Raw genomic sequence first — 20204 nt, forward strand, 5'->3', positions numbered from 1 at the left:
TTTAACGAATTAATTACAAATCGTTGGAGCTCATGATCTGTAGGTCCATTAGGTCATTCTACTAGCTCATTAAATTGGAATAACGAATTGAGTATTGATGTATGAAATTAGGGTTATGAATTTGAAATGTTCAAAATCAAATTTTAGGGGTTTTTCGATTGATTGTATATGATACAATTATAAACGTTTAATTTAATTGAAATTAAACAAAAGTGAAAAATCAATTAATATTTAAATTATGATTTAATAAAATTTATTTATTGGTGATATTGATATTTTATTAATTTAATATTTAGATATTAAATTTATATTTTTTTAATTATAAGTTTAACTAAAAATTAATTAAAATTAGTTTTATTTAAATTAATTATTTTTTGATTAATTTTATAAAACTAATTTTATAAAAAATCAAAAATCAAAATGATTTTTGAAATCATTTTAGGTTAGTGGATTTTTCCAATTTTTGGAAAAAATCCACTAACCACATTATGATGGATAGTTACCAAAATCCATTTCTAGTTGAGGATGATCTTCAAGCTGGAGCTACTCTTCATGCAAATCTGTATGTTTGCATGAATTCTAGCTATATATAGAAGCTCCATGCATGAATATCATTAAGTGATCTGAGTTATACTTACTGAAGTGATAACCTGAAAACCCCACATACCCCTCACTTGTTTTTCATCAATTTAACTTGATTTAAGTGTTTCCACCACACATTCCAACTTGAAATAGTAGAGAAGATCTTGATGGTAGTCCTCATGAAGTTTCAAGCTCCATCTTGGTGGATTTTAGTTAAATTCGTGGAGGAAATCTTCAAAGGTAATATGTGCTCCAAACCCTCCTATGAATATCATATGAACAACATGCTTAAAACTCAAATTAAATGTAGTTTAAGTACTTATTGATTCTGTAGTCTTCCATTGTATGATATATCATTCCTTCACTTATTTTGCATTAAATAAAAATACCCATACCTCGAATAATCATCAGTAAAATCGATGAAGTATTCATAGCCTCCTCTGGCTCGCACATTCATCGAACCACAAAGATCTGAATGTACTAACTCTAGAGGCTCTTTGGCCCTATAAACCTTTCCAGTAAAAGGTTTTTTTTAGTCATTTTACCTTCAAAGTATGACTCGCACATAGGTAAAAAATTTTCTTCTAACTCGTTTAGAAGTCCATTATTCACCAACCTCTCAATCCTATTGAGATTAATGTGCCCTAAACGTAGGTGCCAAAGTTAGACATTTTATTTAGGAAAAACTTTAAGTCATTTGTTTGAAGTTACGGTAGTTTTAAACATCCCTATGTTATGGAGGGAATTTTTTGCTAACGGCTTTAGCACATACAAATTATTTTCTAGTTTAGCTGAACATATATCAATACCATCTTTCATAATAAACACTTTATTAACCGAAAAATTCAAGATGTATTAACATTCAAGAAACAACTTTATAGAAATTAAGTTCCTCTTTAATCTCGGGAACTACATACACATCATTCAGAAAGATAAATCTATTCTGTAAAGTCAACCGGAGGCCTCCCACTGCCACACCTGAGACAACATGCCCGATTCCAACCCACATTGTCATCTCACCAGCCTTAAGCTACCACTAAGAACTAATTCCTTTAAATTAAGAACAGACATGGTTAGTGGCCTCAGAATCTATAATCTAGGCAGAATCATCATTTTCCATTAAACAAGTCTCCAAAACCAGTAAATCACATTTATCTTATTTGGCCTTCTTCTTCTCCTTTAAATAACGAGGGAAGTTCTACTTTCAATGCCCGTCCTGGTTGCAATGGAAATATTTTTCCTTGTCAATCAACGTTGGTTGCCTACCCTACGAAGTGGCAGACTGTGGGTTAGCAGGTGCCTTCCCCTTCCTTTTACTACCCTTCTTCTTCTTCCACTTATTGGTGCTGGAAGTAGAAGGTGCAGACTTAGTTCCAGAGGTCGAACCTCGATGGAACTTCTTGGAAGATGAAGCAACATTTGTCTCATCAACTTTCTTCTCCTTACTTTTCAGCAAGGATTGGAACATCTACAACTCGTTGAGTAGAGTTGTAAGGTTGTAGTCAATCATGTTCAAAATAGCATTGCTAACAAAATGTAGGAAGCTTTCTGGTAACGACTCTAGAATTATGCCAACCTAGCTGGCCTCATCGATGCTAGACCCATTCATCTCCGCCACGTTAAAGTGGACCATTATGTTCAGAACATGTTCACGAACAGATGTACCCTTTTTCATTTTGGAGTTGAAGACGAACTTTAGAGTGTCATGCCTGAGCTGCGTGGATGGTTGTCCAAACATTCCCCTCAGGGACTCTATGATCTTGCATGCAGTGATCATGGGCTCATGCTTCTTGGCCAAAACATCATTAAGGCTGGCCAAGATATATGCTCGGGCCTTCTCGTTCGCTCGTGTCCATTTCTCGTACACCTCTCGAACATTTCGAGCAGCGTTTGGAGGTGGAATAGAAGGATACGCCTCCATAAAGACGAACCTAAGGTCATCGATGATAAGTATCATGTTTATCGTGTTTTTTCAACTAGCGTAGTTTTCGCCAGTTAGTTTGTCGACGGTTAATAAAGCTAAAGTAGCGATTGCCATTTAAAATGTTGCTGAAAAGAAAAAACAAACTTAATGAGTCTACTTGCATCACCACTTTTAACACCAATTTAGGTTTTAGCAAAATAGTTCTATTGTACCCTAAGTGACATCTATTTTGCAATGATGCCCCAGTGAGGCAGGACAAAAGTCACCGTTGGGGTGATCAAGTGCCCCTTCATTGGGACGAGACAATCTCAACCAATAGACAGAAACATGAAGTGATCTCTCCCGCCTCGAGGGAATACGCCCATTTTCTTGCCTGATCACACAGAGAAAATGGGAATAGAGTTAGTCGAACTTCTTCGGCAGAGATGTTCGAGAACACAAAAGTATTGTAGATTTCTATAAAGCTTCGGAGGTGGGCGTGCGGGTCCTCGCCATGCCGTCCTCCGAATTGTCCTACAATCTGGGTCATCTGCAGCATCATCGACTTCATTTAGAATCTGCTTCCATCGAGGGCAGGCCTCATGATTCATGGAGAGAAATCATAGAGGTTTGGCTATGCATAGTCCCTAATGGGCCTATTGCGATCGTTTGCCAGCAGGATTAGATTTGTCATAATGTTGTTTTCGTTTGGTACTCCATTTTCAGACTGCTCTGCCATATCTTCTTTATCTGACTGTTGATGTTGGTGATCTCTTAATCTCTATCTGAACGTCCTCTCAATCTCCGGGTCGTAATTCGCCAGAGATTGAGAGTCTGCAAACAAATCAAAAAATTTACCGTTAGCACACTATATTTTGCCAAAGTCCACGGCAACGGCGCCAAAAACTTGATGCGTTATTTTAAGATGTGAAATTGTGGATGAAATGTGATGATGAAAATGCGTTGAGCACTCAAGTTTTCTCAGTGGAATCCAAGTGTAAACCCCACTGAGTTTCTTGGTAAGTCCAGGGTCGAACTCAGAGACTTGGGAAAACAGGTTGCGTTGGTAATTTTTAGGAAACCTTTCCAGTAACCGACAACTCAAATACTTTTTGGTGTTGTTTGTTGTGGTAATGAAATAAATAAATGCGGTAGAGTTCAAAAAGATTTGATAAAACAGAAGATACGATGAGTATGTGGTGAACGAGTTGAGAAGGGTTTCGGCTAACACTTCCTAGGATGCGTTCATGCTTTGCGATCATGCAACACACATATAATAGTAAACCATCTTTCGATGGGAATGCTACGGCTTCTAATGCTAAAAAGAATGCGATATATGCGACAAGTCTATAGGACCTACACATAAGCCTCTATTCTTATTTATGCGATGACAAAATGACACACACACAAATAAGGTGACCATATAATATCATACCTATCTCTAGGATGCATGCGATGCAGGTTGGCAAACAGAGTTTATCTCTAAGTCCCTATCTCTTGTTTATGCAGTTCTAATCTTGCTCTCTCGAGTCTAGATTCTAACCTAGCTCTCTTAAGTCTTAGGTTCTTTCTTTAGACTCTCTCTCGAGTAGCTCTAAAGGGATGTTTGGCACATCAAAACACAAGATAATCGCAAGCAATGAACATCCTAGGTCATGTTAGTTTAGTTCTTCTCAACCCATTCGACAAGTTTAGCTACTCATGCATGCTAAGAGAGTGAACAGATGTAGAATAAGAACTTCCATTGTATAAATATAAAGATGAAGTACAAAATAACAATGCAAGAATAGAATAAAGAGCCTGGTAGCAATCTCTTGTTTCCCAGGCTTTTACACTGTCTTTTCTACTCGTGTTCAAAAGATAATCTCGCTCTCGCGAGGGTCGGCCCACTCTCTGTTTCTACGCCTCCGGGTTCTCTCTCGAGTTGCCCTGAGCGATCTTTCAACGTCTCTACTCTTCCCTTGCTTCGCCTTAAAAATAAAAGAAAACTATGGACAAGGCTAAAGCTCTTAAATCGGTAAACAGGTGAACTGGTTAACCCCTTTTCTAAAGGATGCCTTTGGTATTTTTAGAGCTTCGGGGTGAAGGCAGCTTCTCTCTTATGATTGCACAGATGGGATGGCTTTAATTCCCTGACTGATGCGCCGAATATTTGTCACCAAAAGGCTGAATGTACTTGTTATCGTTAGCGAATGTCAACTGAATTCGGATTCGACCGTCATCAGCTTTTTGTCCCATCGTGATTAATTATGCTTTTCACCCAGATGTGGCCACCAAGTTATGCCGACTCTATGCGACAATCCTTCTTGAGCAGATGTTTGCGAACACAAATCACCGCAAAGCCTTGCGGTAATCCTGCGCTTGACCATTGATTTCTTGTGATCCGCCTTGCGTCAACGCATATTCTGCATAAAAATACAAAAATCAACTGTTTCTATGCGATGAACGCATGCGACCGCAATGTTATAAACTTAATGCTTTTGGACGTAATCTAACATATTTTATCAACACAAGCCAGCATTGTTCAAGAACTTAGCACTGTAATAACATGCATTTCTATCCGTTATCAGTAACCCCTCATTTTAGGCCCTAGAGTCCCGCCTTAATGCATCCACCATAGGGAAAAAGCAGATTAGGACAAGAGACTAAAGCAACCCTATCCATTTCTGGAGATCAGATAAAGAGTTGTGCAAATATAACCATCCTTAGGGGGATACTCCCAGGGTGCCTTGAGGCGATGCACGAAAACATTATCCAACCTAATGAGAGAGACCGTGGGATATGTTGTCACACGTCCCGCTCCTACTTACTATGAACATTGTCTCCATTCACCTTGGTATTGACCTACCCAAACACCATTCTATAGGGGGCACTCCCAAGGTGCTTCAAGGCCGAGGATAGTGATGATGGGCATAAATGCACGTCATCTTAGGCCTTTTATTTAGAATTATGAGAGTTGTTAAGTAGAATATGCGGCAATTATGTTAGGAATTCATAAGAAAATGAGTTTGCGTCGTTCAGCATTAAGAATCTTGGCTAACCTACTATTATGCATTATTATGCGTTCAATTGTTTATCTTTGTAGCTAACGCAGGATGTGGACGCATACGCGGAAGCCAGGCTATCGCATAGATGACCGCATGCAGAGAATTTCTCCATCGCAAAGGCGAACACATACGTTCAATGCATGGTTGTTGCAATAATCAACCGCATGCGTCCAACGCATAAGAGTTGCGATCGTCAAATGATTGCGGTCATTGCGTAGAAGTTGTGGTAATCAAGCGAATGCGATCATTTCAAGATTGTGGCTACACGATGATAACCATAATAGCGGGGATGAACACAAGGTTGGTGGAATGGAAACATTAACGCATATCTCGGGAGAATCAAAAGATGATGTTGACATTTCACCTACCACGCCATTAGCAGTAGAAATTTAGAAAAGAACCATCACGCTGCGAATGTCAGAATCAGAGCAAGTCCATTAATGTTGTCGATGATCTAGCTCTATAAATAGAAGCCGATGAGCAGAATTTCATTTTATCCAAGTTTCGGCCTTCGGGCGGATCCTTGTGATCCAGACCAAAGCGTTAGAAGAAAGCTTGAGAGCTCTTCATCTCCTTCATCCATTCTGAGTGACGATTGGAGCCTTCACCAGAGTTAGATCTAGAGAGAGTCAGCGCCACCGCCCTTCCATGGTACCACCGACAACCTTGACACCCATCCGCTGGAAGTAAGACATTGCTTCCAGCTGGTCCTTTCATTTCCTTTTCTTTCCTTATATTGTATTGTATTACATTTTGGCTTAAGGAATTAATACATTTTGTGATCAATGCATTTCTCTATTTTTCTTCGATTCCATCTCCATTTTCCTTTACTTGGCATCTTTAACTTTCATTGCATCACTTAGTGAGATTGTTAGAGTATCGCATACTTAATCATGCGACATAGGAATATGAAGCATGTAGCAAACCACCGGGAGGTGTACGTTGCGTGAGTGTTGTGAGAAAACCTTATTTGCTTAGTGTGAAGCTGTAGCAACGCCTGTCTATAAGCGGATGCAATACTTGTCTATGAGTAAAGTCAGCAACAACCAACTGCCCAGAAGGGTAAGTGGTTGGTCGCATTAAGCAATGGAAGCCAGTATTCACTAGAGATAGGAATAATCTTACGTCAACTAAGTTTATGCGATTACCTTGTCTTATGAACGCATCATTCATCATTTAGGCATACTTGGGAGAGTAGTCTAAAAACCAGGTCTAAGACTCGAGAGAGCAGATCAGATTGCATAAGCAAGAATGGGGAACTTAGAGATAAGCTCTATTTTCTATAACATAGTATATGCACCCTAGGAGAGGATGTTGCATGCATCCAAGAAGTAGGATACGGTAGTATGTAGTCATCTTGTTTATGTATGGGAGCACATGAGCAGGAATAGAGACTTAGGAATAAGGCCTCTCGACACTTTGCATATACATCGCGTGCGTCCTAGAATTAGGCTCAAGTGTGTGTAGCATGATCGCATAGCTTACGTTGGTTGGGGTTACCCTTGCGGTTAAGCTTAGGGTTGCCATGAAGACATCTTCACATTTCATCTATTTTTCCATGCATTTACTACGCGTCAACAGTTGTCGTGTCTCTATCTCTCATTCATACTTCTAATGCTTAGTCTGTTAGTTAGGAGTAGGAGTAGTTATTAGCTTATGCCCCCCTTCATTATTTTATTCATCTGCCACAAACACATCACCGCATAACCTTTAGTTACAAGCCCCTGAGTTCGACCTCTGATCACCCGAGAAACTTATGTTCTCGCAAGAGCGTAAGAAAACTTGTGACAGGAACGCATGGTCATCGCATACATTCGTAAACGCATAGTTTACGAATGACCATTGACACATGACCACTGACGCATGAGTATAAACGCATAACCTAAGACATGCATTGCATATTGAGTCCCTCTAATTTTAGTCATCAAGTCTTTGATGGCTAATTTTAGTCACCAAATAGATCTCACAGTATGAACTTTTAGGGAGAAACGTGTAGAAGTAAAATGAAGTATCATATACCTCAATTACCTCCCACTAAATGTTCTACTTAGGGATTCATTAACTTAGTAAATCTGGCTATTGATTTTAACTAAGTGGGTATTTAATTTGCTAAAAAAAAAACACTTGCTTTTGATAATTAAACAAGTTTGATTCAAGTCTTATTAAATACTTTAATATACTATCATCAAATTTGCATGCCTGCAGCAAATCTATCCAATTCACCTTTCCAGGTAGGTTCTCAGGTAGGGATGTTCCGTTTCTGTCATCTTAAATACCCCAGCCTAGCTAGAACCCGCCTTAAACAAAAGGTTCCTTATAGATAGATTTGGTACATATTTAATCTTTTATTAGTCAATTTAATCCGATTAAACCAAATTAAAAGATTAAACTTAGGTTTCTAATCTCATTAGAACCGGAACTTAGGTCTATCTCAATCAAATTTTAAAACTCTTTTAAAACATGATTAAAGCCTAAGTTTGCATGCATGTCTTTCTTATTGATTTTAGTTCTAATTCATTAATTATATCTCTTATAAAAAAAAATGAAACAATTAGAAACAAATACATTGCTAAGCTAGACAAGGTATTTATAACTTTTATAAATAAACCTAAATATCATGCTTCATGCAATGTTCATTCATTACTATATATAACTTTTATACAACTTGTAATGAACTAAGCATACATGCTAACATACACCCTTATACTATAACAGTTATAATATAAAGATGATGCATGGATATGCTTAATGCATGCATATATTATAACTCTTATATTATATGATGCATGAGCATGCTTTAATATAATTTAATCATGCAAACTACTGTATTATAACTCTTATAATATAAAGATGATGTATGAATAAATGCATAACCTATAGTGGGTTTTAAAACTATATGACATACATTATGGCATATAGGCTAACATACATCACATGTACATTAAATAAAAATTGATGGACCGGGACAATTAGCCTCAAAATCGAAAAAATAAAGCTATCTATTACAAAAAGCATCGAGTCAACCGGTTCAAACAGGTGAACCGGGTCTTGAACTGCCCGAGCGAAGCCTTGTCACTTGATCGTATAACAGCTCCTTGTGATCGTCGAGTAAAGCCTATCAAGTATAAAATATTGTGTAGCGTGGATCGAGTGCCTTTGAACTATGCGATGAGCATGAAGGCCACGCGATCGTGCAGTGCACATCGAGTACCGCATGCTATGCGATCGAGTAGACAACAACTATGCGATGAAGCACGATTGTCTAAACAATCGAAGAGCAAACGTCGAGTATCTTATACCAAGTGATCAAGTAGCTAGTGACTATTCGATGAGCATGTTGGCCTACATGATTGTTTAGTGAGGGCGCCATGCATCGAGTATCATATACTCAACGATGGTTTACCCCAAGCGTCTATGCAATCAAGTTGCCAACACAACATGATCGAGTAAATACTACACGATTGAGTAGAACTTTTCTACACGATGGCATAGCCAAATATAAACGATCGTTTAGCCTGGGCTACACGATGCGACCAACCTTTGGTCTTCTTCCTCGAAAAGAACAACATCTCCATGCGTCTGAAGCTTCATCACGAACGACTCAAATAACAAAAAAAAACTTGAATACAGACTCGATAGCTTGTTAATTATGCCCAAAAACGTAGGGGCCCTTACAAATTAACTTAATATACGTAAAGAAAGCTTCAGACAGAGGCAATTATCTCGAAATTATCCATCAACACATCCACAACCACACTTAATACTTAAATGCATTGCAGAATTCTTAAAACCCACTAATAATGTAAATGAAATTCAATACATCAATGAAATTTGGAATATTAGAACAACCTGACTCTAATACCAATTAAAGGAACTCTAAATCTAGAGAACCAGTAAGCGGAAGCAGATTGTTCCAAATTTCATTGTGAAAGAACATATACATTTACAGTCTAACAAAAACAATTATGATTAAAGACTAAATTATAGCATGCTTCAAAATTAAAATAAAAAGGATCGAGTACAATACCTTTGAAGAACCCTTTCTTCATGTATTTTCCTCGATCGATCACCAACGCATCCAACAGCATGAACGCAACGAACAAACTGAAAGATCCTCCACCAACAGTGAATGAAACTCGATCCTCGACCCTTGAACAAAACTGGACTCCACCACTCGATTACCTTGGTATTCTTGGTGTGAGAATCCAGGAGTTGTGGGCTCTATATGGATTTGGGTAGAGGGAAGGAGGAAGTAGACGATCGAGTATGCAACCGAAGGAAGAAGTCTATCGTATAGACTTGATACTCGATCATGTAGTAAGCGAGTAACTATTATATAGAAAACTCGATGGCTCATTGTTTACTCTCTCAACAAGTAATCTGATCACTTGATGCGTGTGTGTGTGGAATGAAAAATGAAAAACTATTTTTCAACTTTATCCCACAGTTAGCCATAAATTGTGTAAAGCCACCCACTAAGGTGGTTATTGGAGAAAGTTCATCAATTATCTCATACTTAATTATATTATAAATAAATACAATAATTAACTTACCATATTATATTTATAACCTATAGTTTTAATATTACATCATATGCAACATATAAACCATAGTTCTTTTTCTCCTTTATAGCATTTAATATAAATCATGTTTATATTAATTTCTCCAATCAAATAATGTATCATATACATCATATCAATTATATAATATATAATTGAATTAATTGAATTATATCATATATAATCAAATTCCCTCTTGTTAATTTGATCATTTCAAACTAACCCAAAAACTGATTCTCAACATGAATCCATTGAGCTACCAAGGGGACCTTATGAACCTGTAGCTTGAAACTCCAACGGTACGTGGATAACTGACTAAACTCTTTAATCACGATATCCACCATCCGTTAACTGTCGGGCACACCACTAAAGACCGACAACTGCACTCTTCACACTACAGATATATTTCAGTGTCCATCGGATATAACCAATCAACAGTACGATGACCTTTCACAAATCACTCGTAAGTACAACTGGGCCAAATTGCCGTTTTGCTGCTATAGTTATATCTAACTCCTTAAGTACCACTGATTCCTCTAATGAACAATAGATCATAGTCCCATTATGACCAAAACCTTCTCGGGCCAAAAGAAGGTGTGGCATCTATTGTTCAAGCCCCGGAGTCAGCCCTTAAGGGAGTAATTTATCTACTTACCCCTGCTTTGGGGAAAGAGTGAATTTTGTCTTATGTAGCTGAGTTCCCAGCTCCCCAATCAGACGAATCTCCAAAATGGTAGGTTTGAGTCGGCAATCTGGCCACTCACACCCATGCAAATCAAAGTACCGCCTTCATAGGCAGGAGTTCACAACTCACTCAGGATTAAGGTCATGTTACCTATGGTCATCCTAGTGAAATGAAAATCTCTGTCATGAAAGGCGTTATATAATGAGATTAAACATTTCGTAGTCCGGTCTTATACAAACTGCTTCGTATAGAGTATCCCCGCTTGCATGCCTAATGCACGAATGATCAAAATCAGACCATTTGTAGCACTTTACAACATTTGTAATACCTACAAAGCGGGCCACACTCGTAGTGTCACCAGGATAAAGTTTTCCTCCTTTATTCATATACTACAGACCATTTAGGATATCACTTAAAGCACGATTCACTTGTATGTCTCCACATACATGCTTAAGTTACAATGATAACCAAGGATCTTAGTTTATTGGTTTGTGGTTAATGCAACTAAAATATCTCATATTTCATAGATTGAAGTGAATAAAATATCTCATATTACAAATCACAAAATTGTCCGTTCACACATGTGTTTATAAACTACAGAACCTTACGAGATTTAGGGCATCAACCCCAACAATCAGTGGTGTGAATAACAAGCTCAGTGGGGCCAGATGGGCCCCAGGCCATGACCTTGAAAGGTAAAGTTTTGTCACAAGTTTGGATGAGCAACTCTAGAGTTAGATGCATATTGATAAGATATGCAAGTATGTTGAATTTCATGTCAATTAGAGTTCAAACGAGCGCTTTACGTTAGTGAGTTGCCGTTCACCACATGTCATATGCATGGGTGGCAAAGTGGAAAATGTTCAGAATGCACTATAGAGGGAGGTATGGTGTCAGCTCTCCACCACCCCTAGGCCTTGTGGCCTAAGTGAGCTACCCCATGACACAGGTGTGTGTCATGGCATGGACGGGCATTACAAGACAAGTGTCTTGGGCATCTTTCATCAAGAATGGGATCTCATGGATAGTGTCGAACGACATGAGTGTGCTGGCATTGCGCCCCTTCCCATGGGTCAGAGGTTCGATGTAGCATCCGATATGTTGTTTTGATTCGACAAGGACTCGGAAAGGTCAAAGTCTCGATATGTCCGGATGGATGGATGTCGGGAAGTCCCGAGTTGGATAATTACCTATGGGTCGATTGACGATGGTTCTTGATAAGCATGTTGGGTTGTGTGTCCTAAAACTCGTAGTTTGTAAAGTTAAGATGTTATTCAATATTTCTTCAATAAAGTTGTGATTGAATCATTAAATTGCATTCATACAGTCTAAATCTAATAAATTAAGATCCATGGCTATTACATGAATACTTTAACTTTATGTAGAGACATGAAGATGGATCAAGTTCGAGTAAATAACCAAAATGGTCTATAGTATACGAATAAGATTGGGTGCCTTATTTTGGTAACACTATTGGATGTGACCTACTCTGTAGTGGTTACAAGTTGTTGTAAAGGTGCTACAAACGAAATCATCTTGATTCGTTCATGTATTGATATGAGGAGTGGGGGCGTCCTATGCAATGAGTTTACATAAGATCGGACCAAGAAACAAGTCACTATTATTTTATAATGTTGTTTACTGTTTAAGACTGACTATTTCACTTAGATGACCTAGGTAACTCGATCTTAATCCTAAGTTAACTATGAACTCCTGTTTATTCAGGATTATCCTTAGATTTACATGGGTGAGGGTTGGCTCAACAGTGTCGGCTCAATAAGCCTCCCATTTCAGGGGTAAGACCGGGTAGATAGTTGGGGACATAGGGTGCAAGACAGAATTCACACCTACCCAATTTAAGGATAGGAGAAAGGTTGTTCTCTTAAGTACTGAATTTAGGTCTTGAATAAGGGGTCCCACCCTCTCATTGGCTCGAGAGGGATCTGGTTTAATGATTGAGTCATAAACCAATTATTCATTAGAGAATCAATAGGAACTTAAAGAACAAGACATAATATCGGGGGTAAAACAACATATTGACCCAGCCGTTATTACGAATAACCTATGAAGGGTTGACTAACTGGTTATGGTTAAATCATGTGAACACAAATACATCTACAGTGATGAGAGTGCAACCATCGAGCTATAATGGTGTGACTTGATGGTTAACGAATACTGATTAATTCGGTCTAAAGAGTTTTAGCCAATTAATTTTAATCGTTGGAGCTCATGATCTGTAGGTCCATAAGGTCCCTCTACTAGCTCGTAAAACATGAACACCTTGAATTATTAAATTGAGTGAATTTGAAATGATATCATTTTGAATTATTCAAATTGAATTTCAATTTGAAAATGTTAGGATTGAAATTAGGGTTTGAAAATGTTCGAATTGAAATTAGGGTTTGAATTTGAATAGGTTCAAATTCGAATTAGGGTTTGTTTAATTATATACGATATAATTAACATTTAATTTGTTGAAATTAAACAAAACTGGAGAGTGTATTATATTTAAATATTGATTTAAATATCAAATTACATGAATATGATTCATGTTTAAAATTAGGTTTGTGATTAATTTAATATTTGATATTAAATTAATTAATTAAATATGTTTAATTAAAAATCAAATTAATTTCAAACTTTTATCCAATTTGAGAAATTGGATTTTGAAATTATTGAATTTGGTTAATTGTGAATTATTCAAATTAATTAATTTGGAACTATTTATAGAATTAATCAAATGGAAATTAATTTGAATTTTGAAATTGGAGAAAGTGGGTTTTTCCCACTTTCCCCAAGCATGAGGTGTTCCTCATGCATAATCCCACCTAATTCTACTTGATTTCTCAAGTAGCAGCTGACCTTGATGAAGAGCTTCAGTGGTTCCATGCTGAGAATGATTAAAGGTTCCTGAATTGAAGAAGAAATTAGAGTTTGGAAGCTAGAAAGTAGATTTTCTGCTTCTTCTCCTTCTTCCTCTTCAAACCCACATAAATACCCTCACAAATTCACTCAAATATGTGTTCCACCACTCAAATTCAAGTATGAAAATAGTAGAAAAGATCTTTTGGTAGTTCACTAATAATTTGGAGCTGAATTGATGTGAAGAGCAGCTTGAATTTGGGATAATTCATCAAAGGTATGTGGAACTTAAAACCCACTTTTGATTTTCTGAAATAGCATACTTTAGAACTCAAATTAAATGTAACTAGAGTGCTTATTCTGTTTGTTTCTATTGCATGCTTGTGTATTCCATCAAAGCGTGCCCGAACAAGAGAGAGAAAGCTGATGACATCCAAACACTCGAGATGGCATCCTAAAGCATCAGTGGTACTCGATAGTTCCCAATTGGCCCGATACTTGCCCGAGTTGTCCCGGTAAGCATTGTAATGGCCCAGTGATACTCAGTAGACGACCATTAGGCCGATAGAAACCCAGTAAGCATTGAAGTAGGTCGATAGAGCTCGGTAAGCATTGTTATGTCCCGAAAACCCTCGATAAGTGTTTGAATTATCTGGTAAGCCCTGGTAAAGGGTTATAAGCCTGTTTTGGTTCAATGAAGGGTCAGAACTCTTCCTAGTGAAGTTCTGAGGGGATGTAAAAGTATGAGGGATGTGTTTTTTGGGAACCAAAATGATGAAAAGAGATGCGACATGGTATTATGATGACCTTAGACTCATATATGGGCAAGGCTGAGCCTTAGAACTTGGCCTAGAGTAGAGGCAAGTCGCTAGAGTTACACATGAGGAAAATAAACGTACGAGCGACGTATATGACTGAATGAAGTTCAATTCTGCATGAGTTCAGTTCGATTGAGGATGGAATAATCTCGCTTAAGGTCCGAAAAAGCTTCAAAGAGTCGAGCAAAAATCGATTTGGGACTTAAACACATCCTTTAAGACTGACCATGATCACGGGTGAATCATGGTGCCACCCAGTTGGAGAAGTACGACTGTGACACACAACCTTCACATGCTTCCGTAAAAGTATTTTCATTCTTTCAACTCTAATGAACAATTTGTTTATAGTCCAACCATAAATCAAGTCCCACTCGGACCAATGAAAGGGTGGGGTCTCATTGTTCAAGTCCTAGAGTCAGCACTTAAGGGAACTACTCATCTACTTACCCAATGTAGGAAGGAGTGAATTCCATCTTGTGAAATTACGTTCCCAGTTTCCTATTCGGTCAAGTTCTTAAAATGGTAGACTTATTGAGTTGGCGGCTTGGGTCACTCTCACCCATGCAAATTAAAGGACGAGCCCTAATAGACAGGAGTTCATAACTCACTTAAGATTAAGATCAAGTTACATATGATCATATTATGAAATATTAATATCTTCAATTAATGGAGTTACAAAGAGAGATTAATTATTTTACGGTCTAGTCTTATACAAACTCTTTGTATAGGATATCCTCACTCACATATCTCAACATGAACGATTTGGATTACATCGTTTGTAACAATTACAAAGTGGGTCGTATCCATAGACCAGGATGGGACACCCAACCTTATCCATATACTATAAACCCTTTAGTTTATTACTTGAACATGATCCACTTATATGCCAACCACATACTGTTCAAGACTATAATGCATAATTCATTATTACATATTTAATAAAATAATCAAATAGTATATTTAATAACTAATTAGCTACGAGGCTTTAGAGTACAAATCCTAACACATAAAATAGAACCTTAATGACAACTCTATTTTTTGTGCATGTTTAACTCATACGTTCTACAACCGTTAAAGTATATTGTACGGTTGTTGGTTATATAAACAATAATATTTTTTCTATGGTAAATGTAATATTTATATGTTGATGGGTGGTTACTAAAAGAAAGACCATGCTATCCTTTTGTAACTTTATTATTTTCTACTTCTGACTTCATTTTTTACATTCATATTAGGGTGGTTACTAAAAGAAAGACTATACTAGAAAATGTATTTGTTGCATGGATGTGATGTTATACATCTTTTTTAGATCACATCTATGCTCTACCTCCATTTAGTCTTGGTGTTTCGATCTAATTCATTTTAGAACTTTGAAGGTATGTTGTAGTATGTTTGATTTTAATTTTATTTGCATTTAGCTTCATTATAATGTAACTATAGTTTGTTATCTTACTTGTAGGGCCTAAATCAATTGAAGAATTCCTCCAATAATTAGTTTGAGATTCTTTAGTTTTAAGTATGAAGTCTACTTTTTATAGTCCAAATTTTGTTTAATTGTTGAAGAATAATTTGTGATGTATTGCGTGTTATTCATTGCTATGCATTTTTACATGTAAATAAGCCTTTTTGTGGACATTATTATTTCATTTGTAAGTGACAAAATAGACTTAACCATTAAAATTAACCAGAAATTAAAAATGTTTGAACAAAAAAATATTTGCAAAAAATGAGTTAATAGAAAAAAAAAATCATTTCGTTATATTAGTGTAAAATGTAAGAATCAAACATTTGCATAAAAAAGGAAAAAAATCATTAACCGTAAAAGTTGAAATTCATATTTCAAAAATGGGCAAAAAAACCAGATAAAAATTGGTTTTGTGTTCATTTTCTTTTTTAATTAACATTTATAGTCGAATTAAAACTAATTTACGGTTAAAAATTGAGAGCTAGAGATTAGAGAAAATGTTCATTTATTGGAATATGACATGTCTTTGGGGATGTAGATAAAATTGTTATGCAATTGAGTGTTTAAATTTTGTGGTGAAAATATGTTACATTTTTCAAGAAGGAAAAACAAAAAGTTGTCCAAAAAAAAAAAAGATAAAATCTAAGATAAAATCAATTTTGTTTAGAAAAACTGCAACAATATCCAAACTTAACTCTACACCTTATACATAGACTTTTTCACTCAATTCAACTCAGCACCCAAACACAGACAATCTAATTTCTACAAATAATCTAACTACGCTTAGATAATAATTACCAACTCAACTCAAATCAAGTCTGCACGTCAAACGTCTCTTAAAAGTAAACTAAAATTGAAAAAACTTCAAAATATAATGATCAAAATAATAGTTTAACCTAAATCTAATATTATATCAATACTCTAAAACTCCTCTTCATTGGGGAAGAAATAACATTATAGCAGTTTGACAAAACCTCTTGCCATGTACAATTTTAAATCATTGATTCACCTAAAAGTTTAAAATAGTAGATAAAGTAAATTTAATATTACATCAAACTTTAATAGTCGCTAAAGCGAGTAACTGAACATAATTTAACTGATATATGAATTTACTTCGAATCATCAAATCCTTATTATACTTGCAAAAGAAAAAATGGAGAGAATCACGTGCAAGTCTTGTGACATTGAAGAACCTAGATCTATTCCACATGGATGAATGATGAGCAGCAAAAGATGGTCCACAACAACACCACTATTTCTCCGTTCCTGTTCAATCTCAAACCCTTTCCCTTTACCAATTTCAAAATAAAAACGAAAAATAACTCACCGGAAAAAATCGCGATTCAACCTTCTCTTCTTCAAATCCTCACACCCACCCACACACCCACAGGGATTTGAAGGGTAAGATCGCCTCACGGTTCATGCCTTCTTTCGTTCAATTTGCGTAATTGTATTTGTATTTCTCCCTTGAGTTCTGTTCTGTGCCCATTCTGATTGCTTTCGATTGATTCTGTATCTACAATGTTGTGCATTTCCAGCAACTTCTGTGATTATTTTGGGAATTGTTTGTTTTGATGCTATCTCTTTCTTTTTGCGTGGTTTGTTCTTGTTGTTCTGCCTTTTTTATGGGTTCTGATTAATTGTCATGCGCGACTTGTACAATTAATGGGGTTTCTGTAATGTAATGTTAACCCTTGAGATGAGTTGGGAAACTGCTTTACGTTAGGTTTTATCTAGCTGACAGAACAATCCATCATCTCTGGGGCGTTATTTCTCAACCTATTATGTCATTTTCTTGTTCCAATTATGGTGTATTTAATGTTTTTAATTCTTTTCAAGTAACCCATTTCTTTTGCGGACAGGTAGGGAAATCTTTGCAGGTCCCTTCTTAAGAATGTTTTCCAAAAACCTTGTAGAGTTCTGTTTCTTTACTTTATATTGCTTACTTGTGCAAATTAAATAAAGATGTTTGATCTTTTGCTAGCCTTGCTTCCATAGCACTGAAACTTCGTTTAGTTAGGGATTGTTGAATGGTATTCCTCTTCTTGTATTGTAATCTTAGGCAAGCAGTTATTTGTTATTCGTTATCATCGTCGAAATTTAATCGAATCTTCTCTGGTGTTATATATCTTTTGGCCTCAAATTGATGGTACTTCTGATATTTATAACTTAATATAGTAGCGTTGTCAGGTAGGATTCTTGTTGATTTAGTTGGTTTCCCCCCCTTTTTTTTCTCTTTTCTTTCAGGTTCATCTCTTATATAAAGCATAATTGGCTCATTGAGCATAAAGTTAATCACTAATATGCCTTGGTGAAATGCAACTATAGCTACTATTGCAGGTGGTCATTTCTGACCAGTAGTTGCGTGTTGTTAAAATGTGGAATTTTGCTTCCAACTGTGTGGCTGGATGTGCTGGACTAAAGAGCAGTTCCCAAAAACAGTCTCATACTGCCACAGAGTGTTCGGATGACGAGCTATCTTCAGATGGTAGGGAGGAAGTGCTAGAGTGTCCAATATGTTGGGAATCCTTCAACATCGTTGAGAATGTGCCCCATGTTTTATGGTGTGGCCATACACTCTGCAAGAATTGCATCTTAGGATTGCAGTGGGCTGTGGTGAAGTTCCCGACATTACCGGTTCAGCTTCCACTTTTTATATCTTGCCCCTGGTGCAACCTCTTATCCTTCCGCTTAGTTTATAAAGGAAACCTCAAATTCCCTTGCAAGAATTACTTCCTTTTGTGGATGGTTGAGAACATAAACGTCGAAAGAGTTAAATCTCATTCTGCTTTCTCTGGGGATCAACTAGTCTTTCCAGTGAGCGGTACTTCATCCAGGGGTAATCAAGTCAGTCACAGTAACCTTAGGAGGGGACACCATGTTCGTCAATTAGATTTACAAGGACCAAACAATGCCAATAGCCATTTCCATAGCTTCAATCTGGAGAGGCTTCAATCTTCTCTCCGCAAATTGCTTGTTTTCTTTGTTCACTTGACAGCCAAGTTTCCATTGGTGATCATCTTCCTCCTGATCGTCTTATATGCTGTGCCTGCCAGTGCAGCAATCTTGGCTCTGTACGTATTAGTCACGGTCCTTTTTGCTCTCCCGTCATTTCTCATCTTGTATTTTGCTTACCCTAGTCTGGATTGGTTGATGAGGGAGATCATCACTTAAGGTTTGTATCATAAGGCAGTGTGAATTGTGACCAGTGGAGATCAACTTCAGGACTTCTACTTCTACAAGCCAATCACATCTTTCAAGAAAGTTGACTTCATATTTTAGCTTGTTGATTGATACTTTAGCTACCCAATTTGCCGACATTTCAGCTGGATTGTTCAGATTCAACATCACACGCTTGAGTTCATGGACGTTCTTTGCAGTCCCAGGTAAAGTATAGGTCTTGTTTCTGGTTTAGTGTCCTAATTTTTTCCCCTAAAAATCTTCTTTAGTAAGGGAGTATAAGGAATTTGGTTGTTTCTGGTGTCATCTTGTTGCTTCTCTCTGCCATATTCACCACCATTGTGTAATAGATCTGGAAATTAGATGATGTGATATGGACAAAGCTATAAGAAGCTCAAGTCCTTGCTTGTATAGAGGATTGGACTAATTATATGCCAAGTGAAGTAAGAAGGTAGTTTTGGTTTAGTCTCTGAAAGCTTTAAAGGTTTCAATTATTAGTTTCATTTTAGGCTTATAGTCTTAAAAGTTTCAAAATCTTCAAATTGGTCCTATGGTTTGCTAATGCCTTGTTTTTTTACACACCTGAAAAGCAAATAAATATGGTCAATATGTGAGGGTTGACTAAGTCCCAAGGCCCGACTTGAAAGCTTATAAACTTGGAGACAAGTGATACTTAACTCGAATCTTAGGTCCAAATTAGTCTTTTATTATTATTATTATTTTAAAGATTTGATTGTTTTTCTGTCTGTCGATGTCCATGAATCTGTTATGTGAATGCCAAAATGTGTGGATCTGATTGTGGGTTGTAAGCTGGTTCTGCTCTTTCATCCTCATCTTGATCTTGTATCACCTCTAATATTAACTTGTGTTTTACTCCATACAAATGCACATGTATTTAAAAGAAAAAATTGAAATAGGTAATTTTGATAATAATTTAGATAAAATGCTATTTAATAGATTTATATTAGTTAAGGTTAATTTTATATGTTATAATATATTACTATTTTGTTTTTTGTTTTTTTTTGTTTTTGCAAAATATTACTATTTAGTTGGTAATATATTGTAGCTCATGTTTTTTAATTTGTCCATTGTTTTAATGGTTT

At 36.6% G+C, this 20204-nt stretch overlaps 1 protein-coding gene across 3 annotated transcripts; it reads left to right on the forward strand.

Annotated features, from left to right (window-relative positions):
- Positions 1–17056: 17056 nt before the first annotated feature.
- LOC120075760 (uncharacterized) lies at positions 17057–19566 on the forward strand. 3 transcript variants are annotated; one of them, XR_016529217.1, is made up of 2 exons: positions 17057–17322; positions 18169–19566. XR_016529217.1 is itself a non-coding variant. In XM_039029419.2 (2 exons), the coding sequence occupies exon 2, from the start codon at positions 18298–18300 to the stop codon at positions 19093–19095; it is 798 nt and encodes a 265-aa protein (XP_038885347.1). In that variant the 5' UTR covers positions 17181–17322; positions 18250–18297; the 3' UTR covers positions 19096–19566. The 3 variants fall into 3 exon arrangements, 2 of the variants coding, with proteins under 2 accessions (XP_038885347.1, XP_038885349.1); XM_039029419.2 differs by having other exon boundaries at positions 17181–17322; positions 18250–19566; XM_039029421.2 differs by having other exon boundaries at positions 17185–17322; positions 18262–19566.
- The last annotated feature ends 638 nt before the right edge of the window (positions 19567–20204 follow it).

This window comes from Benincasa hispida, chromosome 4 (genome assembly GCF_027475165.1).
Source record: "Benincasa hispida cultivar pf3 chromosome 4, pf3_genome.v1.1, whole genome shotgun sequence".
Lineage (NCBI taxonomy): Eukaryota > Viridiplantae > Streptophyta > Magnoliopsida > Cucurbitales > Cucurbitaceae > Benincasa > Benincasa hispida.

What these genes read in the sequence shown, in the direction of transcription:
- LOC120075760 (XM_039029419.2), top strand. Translation starts at nt 18,298, where the DNA reads ATGTGGAATTTTGCTTCCAACTGTGTGGCTGGATGTGCTGGACTAAAG.